Source organism: Ruditapes philippinarum, unplaced genomic scaffold (genome assembly GCF_026571515.1).
Source record: "Ruditapes philippinarum isolate M1 unplaced genomic scaffold, ASM2657151v2 ctg6732_1_1_1_1, whole genome shotgun sequence".
NCBI lineage: Eukaryota > Metazoa > Mollusca > Bivalvia > Venerida > Veneridae > Ruditapes > Ruditapes philippinarum.
The window spans coordinates 46,698-69,000 of NW_026852029.1; the positions used below are offsets into that span (position 1 = coordinate 46,698).

Consider the following 22,303-nt stretch of genomic DNA (forward strand, 5'->3'; position numbering starts at 1 on the left):
TTCGCAGAAGCGGTGGGACTACCGGTGCGGCGATGGAGATTTCGTCGCAGAAGCGGTGGAAAAACATGGCTGTCGGATAGATTTTTGCTGGTGTCGGTAAGTTTATGACTTATTTGTACGTTATGTTTTTATGTTCTACTGATAACACCTAGTGAGACTGGAGCCCACATATGTACTCTTCCAACTTATTACACGCATGGGGTGCAAATCATGACCAGTTATGCAAACACTTCTGTACAGTTTGACGAGGGGACGCCACTTTTGCCTAATTTTGTTTATAACACTACATATGTACTAAAAACTACCCCTAGATACACTGGCATCGCATCGTATGTATGATAATTACACAAAACAACCATATTTTGGAACTTTTTGAAATTGATATTACCATTTTAATAAAAGAATTGACAAAAATTGATTACAACGCAGACGGTGGTGGATTCGATTGCAACGCAGTGCGGTGGGCCCGATATCATTTATATCTTTTTTTTAACGTTAAAGTCACAAACACTTAGGAGTTGAGCTCCAAACACCTAAAAATACAAATGAAATATATATTTGTTAATCCTAACACATATAGTTGTTATATATATCAATGAAAGTAAATATACGCTCTTTTTGCATCATGAACCTTATAAATATGTTTAAATAAAACGATCCCTGTTTTAGATACTAGTTTAACATATTGGGGTGTATGTAAGCTACATTTATCACACACCCGTACCGATTTTGCGACTCCGTTAATATGGTATGGCACGGCCGTGCATATATTTTTGACGTGACGTCATTAGCGTTATGCTAACATAGTGTAAAGACGCGTTAAATGTTAGCTAGCGTTATACTATAGGCGCGTCAATGAAAAATGACTCTTATTTCACTTTAAACGGTCTCTATTTTGGGTATGTGATAAATAGAATATTAAATTCGTGTAAGTTCATTACTGAATTTATTTCACTCATTAAAAAAATTAATATAATTCTCGCCAGAGGCTCGCATAATACAATTTTATTCAACTCGTGCAATAAATCCAGTATTGAACTTACACTTATTCAATAAACTATGTATGGGTTGTTTAAAAATTCATTATAATGTATACATTAATTATAATTTTTTTTTTCTATTTTCAATCTATGCATCATGCACCTTATCAATATGTTTTTATAAAACAATCCCTGTTTTAGATTCTAGTTTAACATATTGGGGTGCATGTTAACTATGAAGTGCTTAAATGGTAATTTTAACTTATAAATTGAATTAAAAAATACTTAAAGTTTGTAGTTTCTTTACAAACTATGCATTCATTTAACTTATAAAATGTCTTGATAAATTGAATCCCAGTTTGGACACTAGTTCAACATATTGAAGTATATGTTAACTATGTATCGCTGAAATGTTAATTATAGCTTTTATTGAATTTAATCTATCAATTTAACAAATCAAAATGTTTTTGTAGTTTAACACACAAGAGTCATCATTAACTATGCATTATTCTAACACGACCCGTATTTTTCCCTATTGAACATAGAAAAACCGAAAGTGTGTGTTATTATGCTATAAAGTCACTGTTTGACGTTCTTTATTTAGATATGTGACGTAATCATTATACACGTGACGTAACCACTAAAAATGTGACGCGCTGAAAATAAGTACGGAAACAAATCAAGCGCAATTTTGCTTAATATCAGGTACAGCAGCATTTATTTGTTGTTATCGTTATATAAATTAAATTATAACATTAAATTATATCAAATTTTTATTTAACGTGTACAAAGCTATAAATAGGCTGCATGTAATATAAAAAATTATAGAATGCATTTTGAAATAAAATATTACAAAATACTTGACAAAAAAAGGGCAGACGAAAATGTTGTTTATTGGCCTATGAGCGAATTGCACATGCACGCGTTCAAATTATCGTATATTTTTGTTTGTTTGTAAATTCTAATTGTAATCTTTAAGTCAGAATTTAAATTGTCGCTCTTTCGTTTTCGTTGCTTTTCACGGTCTGTCGTTCCTCCTTTGGTTGAACAGTTTGGTCAAAGTCAAAGTATTTATTAGCATAAACATATATACATGTTTCTCGCCACACATAATTGGCGGTTATATTAACAAAAGTAATATAGATTCTAATATTGAAAAGTATGAAAATATATAATTCATGTTTCATGTTCATGTTTTAACTAAAGATGGGCAGTTTTAAGTTCACATAAACACATACAATACAAGACATGTCATATTTAACATATCTAATAATATAGAAAAAATATGAAAAATAGTTTAAAGAAATACATATTTTATTATACAACAACACTCCCGTTTCTCTTCTTAAAAGCCAGATAGACAAATTCTGCAAGTTTAATTATAACAGATCTTTTGGTTGTTGACATAAGCTTATTGAATTTATTCATATTAGGCCATGTGTAATAATAATTATCTAAAAGAGTTAAACTTAATTCTCTATAAAAAGGACACATTCTATTTCCGGAGATTTATGGAAACCCCATAATTCAGATCCGTAACATAAAATTGACCAGTAATACCATTGAATTAAAGAGTTTTAATTTATCTTCAATATCTAAATTAACATTATCAAAAAGGGAGTTCAAAGAATAAAGAGCCTTTAAAGCTTGGACAGACAATGATTTTTGAGCTTGATAAAAACTTCCATTAGATGATAGCGTTACTCCTAAATAAGTAAATGTTTTAACTTGTTTTAAAATTTTATTGTCATACTTAAGCGACATATTTGAAGGTCTGTTACCTTGTCTAAAAACCATTACAACTGTTTTATCTGAATTAACTTCAATACCCCATTTCCTACAATAATTATACAATTTATTAAGTAGAATTTGTAAACCTTGTTCAGAGTAAGAAAATAAAGCAGTATCATCTGCGAGCAACAACAAATAAATTTGTAATTCCTCAATGGTAAAAACATCTATACTATCGTCAGCTAAGTGATATTGCATATATCATTTATAAACATAATAAACAACAAGCCCATGTAACTATCAAAAAAGTCAGTTAGTGAGCCATTATTACGTACACATAATTTCACACCCTCATACATGCTTCTTAGAATTTTTAACATTTTACCTGAGAGTTTGGTGGTTTTTGTTGTCCAACTTTGTGTCATCTATTATTATAACGTTTGCTACAATTGTTTTCTATATGAAAGCGTATTTGAAGTTTCTGATTAATCTTTTGATTATACACTGTATCATAATCTATTCTTAGACAATAAAAACGTCTGGCTCTTCCAGACATTATCAATTAAATTTCTATGTTTGTATTTTAACTCTACTGAGGATGACACAAATTAACAAGGAGGAACATGTACCGTGGTAAAAGTAAAACATAAATACATTTCCAAACTTTTCATGAAAATAAACATGAATATTGAGGCGTGCTGCTTTAAAATCCTAATAATTGTATATTTATTAATTCCAGCCTATATACTTATCATATATTTCAATAAAACTTACATATATACGCTATTTTGAAGAAAAAGTAAATATTTATACGTCAAACACAAGATAAAAAATGTGTTAGAAAAAATCGCACATCCTTCAAATCACCTTGCAATTGATTCTATTTCCAATATTTTCGCATTATCCTTTTGTCAACAGGTGACACGAGTCATCTATTAAACATATATTACTGGTACTTATTATATATTTTCATCATATTTTTCTTTTTCAACAATATCAAACTTCATCTTCAATATACAAACGCACTTTGTGAAAAAATTTAAACTATCGCCGTTTTATTTATTCACAAAATATTTCAACAAATTCAAGCGTGGCACTCAGCTCTGTCGTATTTAAATGCGGTGCGCTATGAATGTGAGAGCCCGCATTATCCCGAATGACTCCGATTATAGCAAGGCTGGTTCAAAGCGCATTTATATACAGCATATCTGAGAGTCATTTTGTTTTCAAAAAAGCGTATATTTACTTTCATTGATATATATAATCAACTATATGTGTTAGGATTAACAAATATATATTTCATTTGTATTTTTAGGTGTTTGGAGCTCAACTCCTAAGTGTTTGTGACTTTAACGTTAAAAAAAGACATAAATGATATCGGGCCCACCGCACTGCGTTGCAATCGAATCCACCACCGTCTGCGTTGTAATCAATTTTTGTCAATTCTTTTATTAAAATGGTAATATCAATTTCAAAAAGTTCCAAAATATGGTTGTTTTGTGTAATTATCATACATACGATGCGATGCCAGTGTATCTAGGGGTAGTTTTTAGTACATATGTAGTGTTATAAACAAAATTAGGCAAAAGTGGCGTCCCCTCGTCAAACTGTACAGAAGTGTTTGCAAAACTGGTCATGATTTGCACCCCATGCGTGTAATAAGTTGGAAGAGTACAAATGTGGGCTCCAGTCTCACTAGGTGTTATCAGTAAAACTTAAAAACATAACGTACAAATAAGTCATAAACTTACCGACACCAGCAAAAATATATCCGACAGCCATGTTTTTCCACCGCTTCTGCGACGAAATCTCCATCGCCGCACCGGTAGACCCACCGCTTCTGCGAAAGCTATGGCCAGTGTGTAAATGTGTTACACCAACTGTTTCAGCTAATATTCGATAGTGGTCTGATACCTTGTGAATGGAGAAAGGCCGTTATTTGCCCGATACTTAAAGACGCAAATTCTGATAGCAGCGTTCCATTAAACTACCGTGGCGTTAGTCTTCAAACATGCATAAGTAAACTGTACAGGTCTTTTATAAATCGACGGGTGTCCTCTTATCTAGAAGAAAATGACTGCCTTGCAGAGGAACAGAACGGATTTCGTAAAAGCAGATCGTGCGAAGATCATGTGTATACACTGAACACTATAATTAAAAATAATGAAAACACTTATGCCGCATTCATTGACCTAAAAAAGGCCTTTGACTTTGTAGATAGAGACATGCTTCTGTATAAACTCCTGCGGTCGGGCTTAGACGGAAAAATTTACACTGCAATAAAATCAATGTACGAACAAACAGTTTCATGTGTACGTATCAACAATATAATGACTCAGTGGTTCGACTGTAAAAAAGGCGTGGTTCAGGGAAATTCGCTGTCGCCAACACTTTTTGCCGTCTTCATAAACGATTTAGTAGCAGAAATAAATTCCCTTGATCTTGGTGTTTCAATAGGAGAAACAAAAATCTCACTTCTTCTTTACGCTGATGATATTGTCTTTACGGCACAAAATAGTGACGACTTGCAAACTATGTTAAATACTTTACACTCTTGGTGTAAAAAGTGGAGGGTACTTATCAACTCATCGAAATCTAAATGTATTCATTTTCGTAAAGGTAGACGTACAAGGTCAGATTTTAGTTTCCATATAGGCAATAACACCTTGGAAACTGTTAGTGAATATAAATACCTAGGTGTAATCTTTAGTGAAAATACAGACTATATCGCACACAGTCAAACACTGAGTAAGGCAGCAGGCAGGGCTTTAGGGGGAGTTATTAACAAAATACATTCGAAAGGTATTGGTTTTAAACACAGACACTTGGGGTTTGGAGCTCAAAACGCCTTTTAAATCCAAATAAAATGCATATTTGTCAATCCCAGCACATGTACTGATCATATATATCCAAAAAACTTAATATAAGCCGTTTTGAAAAAATTTCATATTTCAACATCTATAATAATACACAAGATAAAAATGTTCGCCGGAAAAATTCCGCACCCCTACCGTCATAATCACCATGTATTTTATTCCATTTCCAATATTTTCACATAATCCTTTGGTCCATCGACACAGAAGATATAATTCTTCACGATGATGGTCAATTTTTAACTTCAACGGTAATATAAACAACGCAACAGCCGAAATAAACATCAATATTATCGCCGTTTTCCTTCAATGACATTATCTTTCGATAAATTCAAACGTGCCAGTCGGCTATGACCGAAGCAATCCGATTTTGTGGCCCCAGCTTTGCCGTGTGCAAAATGCGCAGCGCTTTTAAGTTTGGGAACCACATAATCGGATAGCTTCGTTCATAGCCGTCTGGTCCATTGAATTTATCGAAAGATTTTGTAGTTGGAAAAAAACGGCGATAAAATTGATGTTTGTTTCGGCTGTTGCGTTGTTTATATTACCGTTGAAGTTAAAAATTGACCATCATCGTGAAGAATTATATCTTCTGTGTCGATGGACCAAAGGATTATGTGAAAATATTGGAACTGGAATAAAATACATGGTGATTATGACGGTAGGGGTGCGGAATTTTTCCGGCGAACATTTTTATCTTGTGTATTATTATAGATGTTGAAATATGAATTTTTTTCAAAACGGCTTATATTAAGTTTTTTGGATATATATGATCAGTACATGTGCTGGGATTGACAAATATGCATTTTATTTGGATTTTAAAGGCGTTTTGAGCTCCAAACCCCAAGTATCTGTGGTTTTAAATCATTCGAAAAATTGTTCTACAATTGTGTGGTGCCAGTGCTAGATTATTGTTCAAGTGTATGGGGATACAAAGAATATCAAACATTAGACAGTATGCAAAATAGAGCTGTAAGATAGTTTTTAGGATTACACAGATTCGCACCCGTAGCGGCCATTACAGGGGATATCGGGTAGTTACCAAGCAAATTCAGAAGGTGGATAAATATGCTACGCTATTGGAATAAATTAATGAACATGGACGACCAAAGACTACCTAAAAAAGTTTTCACTGCAGACTATAATATATGCCAAAGTAATTGGTCTAACGATATTAAACAAATAATGATATCGTTGGGTCTCAGTACCTATTTTACAGAAAAGAGACCAGTTGATTTAAAACTAGCAAATGAAAAAATATTAAGTCTGTTTAACGAACAATGGTATACCTCTGTACAAAATAGCCCAAAACTACGAACATATAAACTATTTAAAACAAATTTTAAAACCGAACAATACATAGTATTAAATTTAGAGAAGAATGAACGCTCGATGTTAGCACAGTTTCGGTGTGGGATTTTACCCTTAAGAGTAGAAACAGGACGTTTTATTGGTGAAAATGTAAACCAGAGAATATGTACATTCTGTGACCAAGAACAAATAGAAAATGAAACTCACTGAAATGCACAAAATATGATAATATAAGACAGCAAGTGTTCGAAGATTTATTGTCAGATCCATCCTATATTAATAAAAATAAAGAAGATAGACTGACCTTTTTAGTAAATGAAAATGCTAGAAAAACAGCAAAATATATTGTGAAAGCTTTTATGTTTAGACGAAGCCTTATATACTCATAGCGATTTGCACAGAACATATATATGTGTATCACTTATATTTAATTCCATCAATTACTCATATATCTAATTGCTTAATTTACTTGATAATTATGAAAGTGAAAATATACTATTCTATGTACATTGTCCATATATTTGAAATTGAACTTGTACTATTATGTTTAATATTTGAGAACTATACATAGATACTGTATTAAATGTCAACAGTGACTAAAAGGCCCATGAGGCCGGGTGTTTTAAATACCTTTATTAAAATATTTGTATATGATTATATTGTAAATAACACATGTCACTTTAATAAACAATTTACTTACTTACTATACGGAAACGTCCTGGTGCCAATTCATAATGTTCTATAAAAAATAAACTCCTACGTAGGAGATAAAAAAAGCCTAATAAGGAGTTTGTAACTCCTACGTAGGACTTTATAACTCCTACGTAGGACTTTATAACTCCTACGTAGGAGATAAAAAAAGCCTAATTAGGAGTTTATAACTCCTACGTAGGACTTTTAAACTCCTACGTAGGACTTTATAACTCTTACGTAGAAGATAAAAAAGCCTAATAAGGAGTTTATAACTCCCACGTAGGACTTTATATATCCTACGTAGGAGATAAAAATCCTAAATAGGTGTTTGTATCTCCTACGTAGGACTTTATGACTTTATAAGAAATGAATACAGAATGCTTTGCAAATCTCAACATTCTGGACCGGTATATCGGCGAAGGTGGTAAGTCCAATGTAGGACTTTGTAACTCCTACGTAGGACTTTATAACTCCTACGTAGGAGTTTAATAGGCTTTTTTATCTCCTATGTAGGAGTTATAAAGTCCTACGTAGGAGTAATAAAGTCCTACGTAGGAGTTATAAAGTCCTACATAGGACTTATAAAGTCCTACGTAGGAGATATATAGAGGATATTTGTTTGTTTAGCATGTAAGATTGAAATATATTTCACTGAGTGAACACCAGATGCAATATTTTCACGAGTGGCGTAGCCACGAGTGAAAATATAATAGCTGGTGTTCACGAATGAAATATATTTCAATCTTATATGTTAAACAAATAAATATTCTTTTTATTTCACGCTTTTTAAGTGATTTTAAGTTTTTATACCCCCGCACAACAAAGTTGTAAGGGGGGTATACTGGAATCAGATTGTCCGTCCGGCCGGCCGGCCGTCTGGCCGTCCGGCGTCCGTCGGTTTTTTCTTGTCCGCCCAATAACTAAAGATTCCTTTGACCCACAGTCTTCATATTTGGCATGGAGATTAGTCGTGATTAGTAGATGACCCCTATTGATTTTGAGGTCACCAGGTCAAAGGTCAAGGTCACAGGGGCTTTGACTTCAAAAAGCTTGTCCGCCCAATAACTTAAGATTCCTTTGACCCACAGTCTTCATATTTGGCATGGAGGTTAGTCATGATAAGTAGATGACCCCTATTGATTTTGAGGTCAAAGGTCAAGGTCACAGGGGCCTTGACTTCAAAAAGCTTGTCCGCCCAATAACTTAAGATTCCTTTGACCCACAGTCTTCATATTTGGCATGGAGGTTAGTCATGATTAGTAGATGACCCCTATTGATTTTGAGGTCACCAGGTCAAAGGTCAAGGTCACAGGGGCCTTGACTTCAAAAAGCTTGTCCGCCCAATAACTTAATGTTCCTATGACCCACAGTCTTCATATTTGGCATGGAGGTTAGTCATGATTAGTTAATGATCCGTATTGATTTTGAGGTCACTGGGTCAAAGGTCAAGGTCACAGGGACCTTCTCAAAATAAAGCTTTTCCCCTCAATTGCTTCAGAATGCCTGTCCAGAGTGTATTGATTTTGACAATTTCACATTTGAAGCATGTAGAATACATAACTTAGCAATGCACTGGCTTAGTAACCTCAGATTTGGCAGGGAGGTTGTCCTTGAGTTCTAAATGGCCACTGTTGATTCTGACAAAGTGGTATGCGGGGGTATTCACGCCATGATAGTGGCAGTTCTAGTTTTTACTGATTTTGCCGCGTAACGTCGTGCATTCTACTTAATGACGCCATCACATCATGACGTCACATCATCAATTTTGAAATATAGTTCTGTTAAACTTTCACTGATTTTGTTGCATTGTTAATATGATGTATGACAATTTCCTCTTTCTTTTTCTAAAGAAGCAATATTTACGTTTGACGGCATTTATTTTTACCTGCTATTCCATTTAGTTATGATATTCTTTTCATCCGCAGTCACATATAGTCCGGCTACAGTGAAATTATATTTTATAAATTTCACTAGTGGTTTATCAGAATATAATCATCTGATATATTACAGTAAAACACTGGAAAGCATGAAATAAAAAGTCCTACATAGGAGTTTAAAAGTCCTACGTAGGACTTATAAACTCCTAATTAGGCTTTCTATCTCCTACGTAGGAGCTATAAAGTCCAACGTAGGAGTTATAAAGTCCTACGTAGGACTTATAAAGTCCTACGTAGGAGATATAAAGTCCTACGTAGGAGTTTCAAAGTCCTACGTAGGAGTTATAAACTCCTAATTAGGCTTTTTTTATCTCCTACGTAGGAGTTATAAAGTCCTACGTACGGCGTAGGAGTTACAAAGTCCTACGTCGGAGTTATAAAGTCCTACATATGAGTTATAAAGTCTTACGTAGGAGTTACAAACTCCTAATTAGGTTTTTTTTTTTTATCTCGTACGTATTTTGTTATAGAACATTATGAATTGGCACCAGGACGCTTCCGTAGACATATTAAGTGACTATCAAAGATCTTTATTATTTCTTTCATTATTATTATCATCATTATTATTATTATTATTATTATTATTATTATTAGCATGATGATGATGTCGATGTAGCACATGAAAAAATAATTTGTTTATCAGCTGAGATTTCCTTACTATATATACTTATATAAAGCCTCGGTCTCACTTACTCCCGGCAGAGCCCAGGACCATCCCGGTAAGTTACCGGGATGATCCGGGACGATCCGGGATGAAATTATTGTTGCGGTCACACTTACCCCGGCAGCACTACGGTAGTTCCCTACTAACCACCCAGGATGCGCTCCGGATCATCCAGGCAGAGCCTAGGTGAAGCTACGGTTCATGCCGGTGCTTCCCCGGTCGTTCCCGGATGACGCCGGAAGAGCCCCGGTTGACCCAGGTAGAGCCCCGGTCGATCCAGGCAGAGCCCCGGCAGAGCCCAGGACGATCCAGGCAGAGCCCCGGTAGAACCCCGGTGGATTGAAAACGCCCGAAAATGATAACATTGATACATAATTTTTATTTAATATGATATCTATTGTTTCAGAATAGTAATTCATGATGATTTTCTGAAAAATCCTTATGCCATACTGGATAGAAGGGAAATGGGAAGGCTTTTAATACAAACAGGTGCAATCATCGCAAATTGTCGTTATTCTTTTGAAATGATCCGGGCTTTGCCGGGGCTCTACCGGGATCAACCGTAGCTCTACCTTTATCCTCCGGGGCTCTGCCTGTAGTTACCGGGGCTCTGCCGGCATATACCGGGGCTCTACCGTAGCTCTACCGGCTATATCATACCCCGGATCATCCCCGGTTTGTGCCGGCAGAGCTACGGTGCTTTCCCGGTATAACCCCGGTCGTTCCCGGCAGAGCTAAGGATGAAGCCGGCAAAGCTATACCTTCCCGGATCATCCCGGACCACCCCGGTGATATTAAATATTTTATTCCATCCGGGGTCGAATGCCGGATGTTCCCGGATCATCCTGGATCATCCAGGACGTTGCCGGCAGAGTTACGGATGTACCCCGGTTGTTCCCGGTCGTACCCCGGTAGTTCCCGGATCACCCCGGACGTCTACCGGGGATCTGCCGGGATGTAAGCGAGACTGCAGCTTAAAGTAAATTGTTTTGTTTATGTCCCCGGGCATATTGTAATTAAAACGTCCGTCCGTTCGCACAAAATTTTTAGGTATATGAGCTGACTAACGGTACACTGGGACAAAAGAGAACAAAGGACTTCATTCCGTAAATAATAGTTAGCCTTCAAGGAAACAAAAGAAAAGAACAATAGAAATAGCTCATTGGTCCGTCCGTCCGTCTGTTTAGGGGCTATGTAACAATAAAGAGAACAAAAGAGAACAATAGGTTCATTCCGTGATCAAAGGGTTTATGGGCTAGTAGCCCTTAAGAAAACAAAGAAAATAACAAAGAAAATAGACCCTAAACCCAAAATGTTGGAACGTCCGTCTGTCCGTCTGCCCGTACGAGGTTAACCTAGAACGGCAAGTTGGATTTTTCTTAAGTTCTACCTGTACCAATGGCTTCATAATTTACACACTTACTAATCCATACAAAGTATATGATCTGGGCAAGTTACATAACTATGGCTTCCATTTGCACCAAATTATGGCCCTTTTCAGCACTTAGAAAGTGAATAATGGTTAACCTAAACCGGCAAGTTGGAAATATCTTATGTTTTATCTGAACTAATGGCTTAATAATTTTCACACTTACTTATCAATACAATGTACATGATATTGCCAAGTTATATAAATGTGCCATCCATTTTCCCAGTAATTTCCCTTTTTATCACTTTGAAAATTAGGGCCTTATATGGTTAACCTATCCCGCCAAGTTGGGATTTATCATATTTGGTAGGTGGATAACCTTTAACTCGCTAAAAATTTCACCTAATTACTTATCATTTATTTAATGATTTCTTTCATATTTGGTAGGTGGATACCTTTAACGGTACTCTAATTTTTTTGTGGCGTTAGGGGTCTCTAGATCAGGTGGTCAGTTGGGTCAAAGGTCAAAGGTCTAGATTTTTGTACACGCTTTCTGCCCATACAGCCTTTATATATTGACAGATTTATTTTCATATTTGGTAAGGAAAATAAAGTTGCATGATATTTTCTTTGGATGAGAGTTAGGGTTCATTTGGGTCAAGGTCACCAGTGCCTTAAAATAGATTTTTTTACACTTTTGCCCATACAGCCTTTATTTATTGACAGATTTATTTCATATTTGGTAGGAAAATAACTTGCATGATATTCTTCCTTTTGATAGAGGTAGGGGTCAGTTGGTCAAGATCAAGATCAATTCCAGATTTTACACATGATTGGTTTTCTTCCATACAAATTAGCTTCTTCACTCTCTAAAGTTAAATTATTGACAACAGTGAGCGCGGGGGCATTTGTGTTTATCAAACACAGATTCTTGTTTTAGAATAAAGTTTCTGACCAGGAACCATTTAAATGTTGAACCAATTTGCCAAATAATGCCTTAGACATGATAAGCCAAAAAAATTTCTGGCTTGTGCGTGATAAATCTCATAAAACCCCGTAATTCCTGAAGTATAACTGGCATATTTGGTACATTTTTATTTCGTAGTGCTTATCGTCAGATTAAAGAAAAATCTTCAATCCATTCCCTTCAGTAGTTTTGGTGTTATCAGCTTGCACGCAAAAATTTAACCAAGAATTTCTAAGTCGAAAAGGGCCATAATTATGCAAAAACGCAAACCAGAGTTACAGGAATTGTGCCAATCATGTTAAATAATCACAGAGTGTGTGAAGTTTTAATCAATTCCTTCAGTAGTTATGGAGATACCAGCTTTGCATCGCAAAACTTACAAGAATTCTAAGTCGAAAAAAGGGGCATAATTATGCCAAAAAGCATCAGAGTATGGGACTTGTGCAAATCATAAGATATTACAACAGAGGAAAAGTGTGTGAAAGTTTCAATCCAATTCCCTCAGTAGTTATGGAGATACCAGCTTACACGCAAAAACTTAACCACAGGGACGCCGACGCCGACAAATGGGTGACTGCATTAGCTCGATTATTCTGCGAATAGTCGAGCTAAAAACTGTTATCGAACAGCATGGATCCTGATCAGACTGCGCGGATTGGCAGGCTGGTCTGAATCCATGCTGGTCGCAAACCCATTATGTTGGTTTTGTCATGGCGCCGCTCATTATTATGATAATACCTATTCATCAATGCAAACTCGTGCCTACCATGGCGCCGCTCATTATTATGATAATACCTATTCATCAATGCAAACTCGTGCCTACCATTACAATGTGAAAATATTCCAATGTTTTTTGTTGTGTTTCCAGCTCCATCATGTGTGTATGTTGTTGGTTATGTGTAACCTCGCACTGGCTGGTATAAGTGCCCCCACTAAAACTCTCAAATTTGGTAAGTCATTCATTACTTTGGCACACTTTGCATATGAGGCATATTAGGTTTTTTTTATATTTTAAATATTTTCTCGTAAAGACTTCGAGACCTATTCTAACACGTGATCTCGTTCTCTTTTAATAACCAAACATAAACAGAATTTACCTAAAACTTCATACATATCGTATGTAATAAATGTAACTAACTCAAGAGAAGTTTTAGAGTTATTGCCTCTTGTTATCCCCCGCCGAAAAATTTCGGCGGAGGATATAGAAATAGTCTCCGTCCGTCCGTCCGTCCGTCCGTCCGTCCTTCCGTCCGACATTTTTGTCCGGAGCATATCTCTAAAAGTATTTGAAGTTATCAACTTGAAACTTCATAGGTGATCAGACCTCATTAAGGAGGAGTTGCAGTGCACAAGAATGATAACCTATACTTAAATGATTTTTGAGTTATTGCCCTTTGTTATTTTTCAACATTGATTTTTTGTCCAGAGCTAACTCCAAAAGCCTATGGAGATTATTAACATGAAAAACTTCATAGGTGCATAGATCTCACCTCAGAAGGTGTGGCAGTGCACAAGAATGATAACTCTACATTTTATAATTTTTGAGTTATTGCCTTTGTTATTTTCATACCTAATTTTTTCACCTGAGTGGAAGCATAACTCAAAAAGTGTTTGAAGATACATCAACATGAAAGTCCATAGGTGGATAGATCTTATTGAGGAGCGAATGTGTGTTGCGCAAGAATGATAACTCTTCCCTAATACAATTTTTGGTTAATTGCCCTTTGTTTTCATGCTATTTTGTCCAGAGGCTTAATCTCAAAAAGTTTTGAGGTATCAAGCTGTGAAACTTCAAAATGGGATTGATCTCATATGAGGAGGAGTGCAGTGCTTAAGAATGAACTCTACCCTGCATTATTTTGAGTTATTGCCTCTTTGTTATTTTTCACACACCACAGACTTTGTCCGAGCAACGACTCAAAAAGCCTTTGGAGATATCAAAATGGAAACTCATAGGTGCATAGATAGTCACTCAGAGGAGTGTGCACTGCACAAGATGATAAACTCTACATTTTATAATTTTTGAGTTATTGCCCTTTGTTCTTTTTCATACTTAATTTTTAATTCAATTTTTTTTCTCAAAAAGTATTTGAGGTATGCAAACTTGAAACTTCATAGGTGGATAGATTTTACTGAGGAGGGATTGCAGCAACACAAGAATGAATAACCTACCCTGCATTATTTTTCAGTAATTGCCCTTTGTTATTTTCAGCCATCAGTATTCACATAGGTTTTCAAAATCTGTAATCACTTATAGCCATCAGTTTTCATTACCAAAAGACCTCTTAAAATGGAATTATTCCGCTCTACTACATATACATTCTTCCAATGAGCAAACACATTCGGCGGGGGATGGCCATGTTGACATGGCTCTTGTTTGTCTTTTTTTTCTTGCACAATTTTTATCAAGAATATTGTCTGTGACTGCTTCATGTTTTATTATCAAATACTGAGAAAATTCGGGCGAAGTATGTATCTCTGTAGTTGATAACTCTTTTCACAGTGAATAGTCTAGCGAGTTATCTGTTGAATAGCTCTTGTTTTACCATCATCGAGCGAGTTCTGTTTGACACCTCTTGTTTTCAGCATTGTATGCTATGTTTTCTGTACGAAATCTGCTGTGGTCATAGTATTATTTTTACAATAGGTTATATCATTATTTTATGGACTTACGAATAATTGCTAATCATGGTCCCATGGCCAACTCATAGTCCTAAGGTGAAGAACAAGCCGCGCGCTTCGTTCTTCGCCGTTGCAGGTCTATTATGTTTCTTGCTTTAGGGCGGTGGAGGCTTGCTCATACAAAATTTACATTTATATGCCATTTATTTTTTCCAATGATTGTTATCATTTAAATGCTTCTGGGATTGTTGTTTTATCAATTCATTTGTAAATAAGATTGTTATATGTCTATAACGGAATAATTTTTAATGAACACGAAATTCAGTTCACACCTACAGTGTATTGGTAAACGTGATGGTTTAAGCCAATGAAAACACTCAATATTATTATATCAGGCGAGAAAAAGGTGTGCAAAGAGGGTAAATCGATAATCTTTATGTAGCCAGCAAACTTGAATTGCAAAAGTATTTTTTTTTCATATCTTTTCGGCAGAATAAAGTTTTAAGGAGGATTCGTATCCGTAAATGGCTGCCATTTAGCAGTATCTAAGTGGATTTAATTATCCCAAGCACGCACCGCGCACTAGCGCGGGTAATTGTTAATTATAGCTAACCTCGGCGACGTTTTTTACATATTTATGTAATAAATATTTACAAACTGTGTTTTCGGGTTTTTTATCAAATATATAACCAATAATGAGGTTAATAATGGAATAATAATCACAATCTCAAATCTTTGACTATATTTATTAATGAAATTCCTACCTAAGTCTATCGCGCAACTCTATAGACAGGTAAATCAATAACGGTAAATTATGCTGTCGTGGCAGATATCCACCCAGACTGCCGATCGTTATTGATTTTACTCGACGATTACATAATCATTAAGCGGTGTGATATTTTTGACTTGGTTATTTAATTTACCGTCAACATGTTATTTCTGTTCAATTTTTTAAAAGTAACATATTCTAGAAAGCTGAAAGATAGATTTTTTCAAATATATATTTTATAATAAATCAGTGCGTTTAGTATGAATGAAAATTACGACGAGTTTAAACACAGAGTTTTTTTTTTTTGTCTCGATTATGTGAAAACTCAGTAAAAATAATGTGCCCTCTTCGAGCAAAATATAAGATTTTTCGTCATTTAATGGTCGGAATTTCGCAAATACCTATCAACAGAACAGCTGAGAATTTGATCTTTTTTAACCGTGCAATTATCATTTACAAAGCTAAATTATTTTGGGAATTGTAACGAGTAGAAACGCGCAATTTAACTACCAAGCCAAAATCGCGACCTGCACACGAAAGAAATTTTATACACATGTAGTAACAAGTTATTTGTTTCGTTAAATTTTTACCTATATTTAACTTATTAAGCCTTTATATTTTTATTTGAATAAACAACATTGTTTTAAAGAAAATGAAGTTATCTAATGTATCTATTTTTAAAAATTGAATAAAAGTATGAGTTGTATAAATTTTGAAAAACTGCACCAGAAAAGAGCTCTTATAAAAATGTTCGTTTTCTGAAAAAACGGCCCTAAACATATTTTTTGTTATAGAAGTATTGGTGACACAATAAATAAGTACATTGTACCGTCATAATTGATGTTTGCTGCAGATTCAGTAATTGATTTAATCACGGTTATTAATGTGCATCTATTTAATTGTTCAATTGTGATAGTTTTCACACTTTTTCTATCAATGACAATAGATTTTATTCATTAATCATTGTACAAATGTTTATAGCAAGAAATGATGAACAAATCAAATACACATCCCATATCAGTCGGTCCTGTTTGAAACTGCTTTTTAGTGGGTAAGGCTAGATTGTAATTACTTCAGTTTCAGTTTATTCAGCAAATCGGCATAATAACATGCCTTTGGCCAATTTAACATTTGCAAAGTGAAGAATATGGCCAAGACAACATAAACATATAAATCAGTACATAATACAGTGCTAGTACATAATAATTACATACAACTACACAACTTGTCACAAATATAACAGTAAGTGAAGTGTAATTATAATAATGCTGATTAAGGAAGCAGTTCTACATCGACAATCTTTTCCTTATTTGAAATGCTTCATACAAATATTTGGCAGTTTTATATAAACTTAATTTCTTATTCTACAGGACATAATGTTTGAACATTTGCTAACTAGGCCATGACAATTACCTAAATATTTGTTCTTATTTCAGAATTATAGGGCAGTTAACAAAAAGTGATAATTCCGATTCAAAACTACTTTGTATTACAAAGCTTTACAGATTCGTTTCATTTTCTATGCATACCTTAGATATCTACCAACCTCAATTTTCTAAACTACTGAGAACTTAATCTAAAGCTGTCAATGCATTTTTCTAAATTTATCTATATTAATACATTCCAATATTTTTCCAAACCAAAACATTGTTTATACAGTCTATAATATTCCAATTTGGACATGTCTTCTATACATTCATGCATTTTTGTACATATTGATCTTCGTAACCTCTGCTTTAAAATAGGTGCAAAGTTGTAATGACCCAGGAGTTAAATAAATTATAAACTACATCCAAATCAATCTACTAATGTTTTAATGCTTAGATGCCCCACTGAATTTATTGTTTATTTGTGTTACATTGTTCAATATTAATTTATACATTGTGAATTTTGATTATGCATTATTTTTTAGCCAGTATTTAATGATCTTCTCTTACTAATAACAGAGAGAGGGTAACCTTCCTAGCTTCGCCAAAACGCAAGCATTTGGAGTTTGTTGTTTCCACCTTAAAAACAATTTACAAATTTTGATATGAAGTTTATTACCTCCTTAAAATCATAAATTCCCATATCAGAGGCAATACAAATTATTGGTAAGCAGACCAATAGAATCAAAAAAGCCAGTAGTTTAGTTTTAATATCTAAGTTCACTCTATATAAGCAATTGTAATAGTAATTAAAGCCTTGAGAGCTTTGATCTGATAAATTTTTAACAGAATTTTTCAAATTACCTGTAAGAGTAAAATTTAACATCACCAAAAGATAAGTAAGAATTATCAACAACTTCTACAATTTCATCATCTTATGTCCAAACATAATTACAACGGTTGTTTTTCTTTTCTCAAAATACAAATTTTTGTCCTTTTTACATTAAATCTTAAGACCCCATTTTGTAGAATAATTTTGAACCATGTTTAGTTGTGCTTGAAAGACTATCAGGACTAGTGGTAAAAGGAGCTATATTCATCAACACGCCAAAAAAGTAACATATACAACTCAAAATCATATCTAGGTGCTTTTTAGTTAACAGGTTAATCAAGACTTTCATTTATATCATTTATGAACAAAAATAAAAAGTAATGGGAGAGTGGTTCGCCTCTTGCTTAAGCCCACAGTGACGTCCAAAAAAAATTCTGATAGTTTCAGTTTCGGGGACAATCTAACACAATGTATTAACATTCGTATATATTGAGCTCTAATAATATTAATCTTTTAACAACTTAATTACCGTTTTAAAAGTTTAACACATAATCATCCTACACAGTATCAAAAGCTTTTTCATAATCGATAAAAGCACAATTGATAATTTAGACTTATTAGATAAAACCTTTTGTGAAATAATCGAATGTAAAAATGAATATAGAACAATCAGTTGTCGAAATGCTTTATCTCTAAAACCAAATGTGTCCATTAAATACATACATTGTTCACACAATTTATATCAGCCGTGTTTCTTAACGCAATGAAAAGAGATTTTACCAAAATTACGTTTAACAAAGTGTTATTCCCCTAAAATTTGGAACGGATACTAGTATCCCCTTTTTAATGTCTGTATTTATAATACCCTTAACACCACGACTCCGGTATAATACGGAGTCCCAATATTTTATTAAATATAGATTACGATGATGGCACAATAAAGTTGTTTAGAGTTCAATGAAAAACATCCGCAACACATATTATTTATAATCACAAACTTTTATAACTATCAGTGTAGAAATAGTTTTTGCTATTTCTTTAGCTGTAAAAGGGCTGTCTAACATTCAAATATTTATTTCGTTAACTTTGATCAGAATTTAATATTTTCAGGGCATAAACTCACAATTGAGCTGTATTATGAAAATATTTTTAAAAATGTTCTAAAAAATCCATTAGGACTCACACATTAGAATTAACTTTAATTATACTTTATTGAACTTTTTTTATATGTTTCAAAACTTCACGTGGACTGCTTTTACTCATATTACATAGTTTAGACCTTCTTTTAGATTAAAAGATCAGCTTAGCATTCATTTTCATTTTGAATATTCTTTCTACTGTTAAGAAAGTTAGTTTTATTGTTATCATCCATTATTTAAACTCCAAATGCTCTTTTTTTTTGTCAAGAAAGAGATGATATTTGCCCGCCTGCAAATCTTCATTGAACCAAGAAGCTTTTTTTATAACTTTTTTTAGGTTTGTTAGCTGTAATTAGTTCTCACCCATGTATCTTATATGAAATGATCACTATACACAGTTTTGGTGAAAATTGATTAACACAGGTTTGCAAACTATCAATATCAATCAGAAGCTTAATTTACTTATTCAAATCATCAAATACATATTTAGGTTATCCAACAACATTGCCTAACATCTTCTTTTGTCAGTATTATCCCATACAATTTTCATCATAGATGATAAGTTATCGTTTTTATAGAAAAAAAATCATTTTCAACATTTAGTGAAAACGTATAGGACAATGATTGAGAATCAGTAAGACTATTGAATTTCCATCTGAGGTAATTAGTGGACAATTACTAATATTTGTTTATAATCATATATCAACAACACTTTGCAGCATTTTGATTTCTAATAGTATTGTAACAAGTGAAATCTCTCAATTCTCAAAGTCGGCCGTTGAACAATAATAACATCATTGGTCGCTTTACAGTACGTAAGATAATTGAGCATAATGCAACTTGTTGACGCGTACGACCGGAAAAGATTAACGACATTATTGAACGAGATTTACGTTCAGGGGTATGTTAGACAAGAATACAACTACTGGCATTCGGAAACCGTGGCCGCGTAGGAATGCTATAGCATAAGGGTGCAGGTCGCAAGGCATTAATATGGTGGACAAGTTCCATTGAGGACAGAAAGTCATATGGTTGATCGCTGTGGCCGGTGTGGCAATGTTTAGGTCACCCGTTGTAAGCGGAACACGGTCACGACGTGATGTCAGGAGAGCTGAGTAGTAGTTAGCGTCATGGTATTCAAGTATTTAGATGTTGTGTGTCCGATAAAATCGAATTCATAATAGATAGAGGAATACATTCTTTTGTTGGTGTGAAGACGTGTCGGAGTCGTGTGCAGGAGGGTGTAACACAGTACAACAAAAGTTTAAGATCATTTAAAGAGCCGAAACATTCAGCATTATAATGGTATAAACCAAACTAATACCGGTTTATGTTGATTTAAATCAACAAGTTCTAATTTGTTCACATATTCATGTTTGTAATATACAATGATGCCACCACTAAAGCGTTTTGCTCTTTGTTAGTTTTTGGACGAGGACATACAAAAGATTCATAACCTTCTTAAATTAATATTAGCAATTTTGAGTTTCCCATGTTTCTGTCTAAAAGAAGTAAGTCAGAAGAGTTTACAAAGTTAAAAAAATCTGGGTCATCTAGCTTATTCTTTATCCCTTGAATATTCCATAATAGTACTTTAGGCTGCTTCTCGGTAGATTCCTAGTCGGTGGTAGCGAAAAAACGTCCTCCATCAATATAGAGCTTGTCATATACTAGAACCGCAGATTTACTTTGATTTTTTGCTTTTATAAGTTCTGGAATAAGTTTTTTTCTACGTTCTTGGATTTCTTTAGGATACTGATCTGCAAATCTTTGAACTTTTGGGCTGTATCATTCAGTGAAATTGTCGTGCTGATCTACCACTTGAAACCCTTGAAACACATTTGTTACGATCTGAAATAGATGAAATGACAAATGACCTGTTGAAATAGGAAGGTGGCGCAACTCACATCTTCCATATGAAGCGCGTAAATGCAATCTTTGTATGTTAAATGAAGTCGGTGATGAATTTCACTATATGTTAGTGTGTCCTTTTTTCTGTTTTCAAAGAAAGCGATACATCCCAACTTACTTTTTCAGTAGACCAAACGTGTTGAAATTTAAGGAATTATTATCAACAGAAAATTTTGATCTTCTTGAAAATATTGTATTTTTAGCACGTTCTATTATTGAACACTTTAAGACTAATAGCTAGAACAAGACAGGCCTAACGATTTTCTAAGTTGAATCCAAATGAATTCAAGTTCTTCCTCATTTTCATATATTGCTCCCTGACTATCTTAGTAACGAACGATTTAATATTTATAGCCTTTCTTAGCGGTTGTAAATATTTGCAATATTGTAGTATTGTCTATGTACGTGAAAAGCGTGCACCTGTAGTGACGTATTAGTATTTTCTCACGCCACCTGATATTCCTTTGCATTAGTTTTCATTAGTATGTATGATAATTTGATAAATAACTATACAATTTATAGAAGAAATAATAACAAAATGTGTTAATTATTTTTTTTTTAGTATCATAATGCTCTACTACTCTTTTGTTACACCTTTTCTAGAAGTAAACATATATATTGTATTACATACATGTATGTACATGTACTTACTATTTATCAGTTAATCATAAATGTATATTTGGAAACATAAACAACATTTCAGCAGTTTTGACAATATAATTACTGTCCCCATGTGATGAAAAAAGTTTAAAGTAGAATTTGTATTATGTATCATGTTACCCACTCTTTATTTTATGGCTTCTAATAAAAGTGATTGTTGTTGTTGTTGTTGACATTTAATATAAATATTTTGTTTTATCAACACAGAATAACCATGTACTAATGTTAATATACGTACCTGGAATAACTAACAAAAAAGAAGTTGAATATAACTTCTGAGTAAATGAAAAAAAAATGGGGGAAAATTCATCAATTTTCAAAAAGACATAGCATTAAAATTACTCTGCTGAAAATTATAAATAATATCATAAACCATTTACTATGATGTAGTGACTAACTTTTCAGCTTTCATTTATATTTTAAAGGTCTTTAAATACCTCTGATGCTTCGGCTAAAATAGGTCGTGAATTTAATTTTG

General features: G+C 33.9%; 1 protein-coding gene across 1 annotated transcript in view; it reads left to right on the plus strand.

The window, feature by feature from the left end:
- Positions 1–22,303, plus strand: part of LOC132747084 (uncharacterized) — a 39,444-nt gene that overhangs the window by 3,491 nt on the left and 13,650 nt on the right. The window contains exon 2 of the mRNA XM_060736396.1: positions 13,394–13,475. Within this exon, the coding sequence (XP_060592379.1) occupies positions 13,394–13,475 (82 nt within the window). The remainder of the gene's footprint in view (positions 1–13,393; positions 13,476–22,303) is intronic.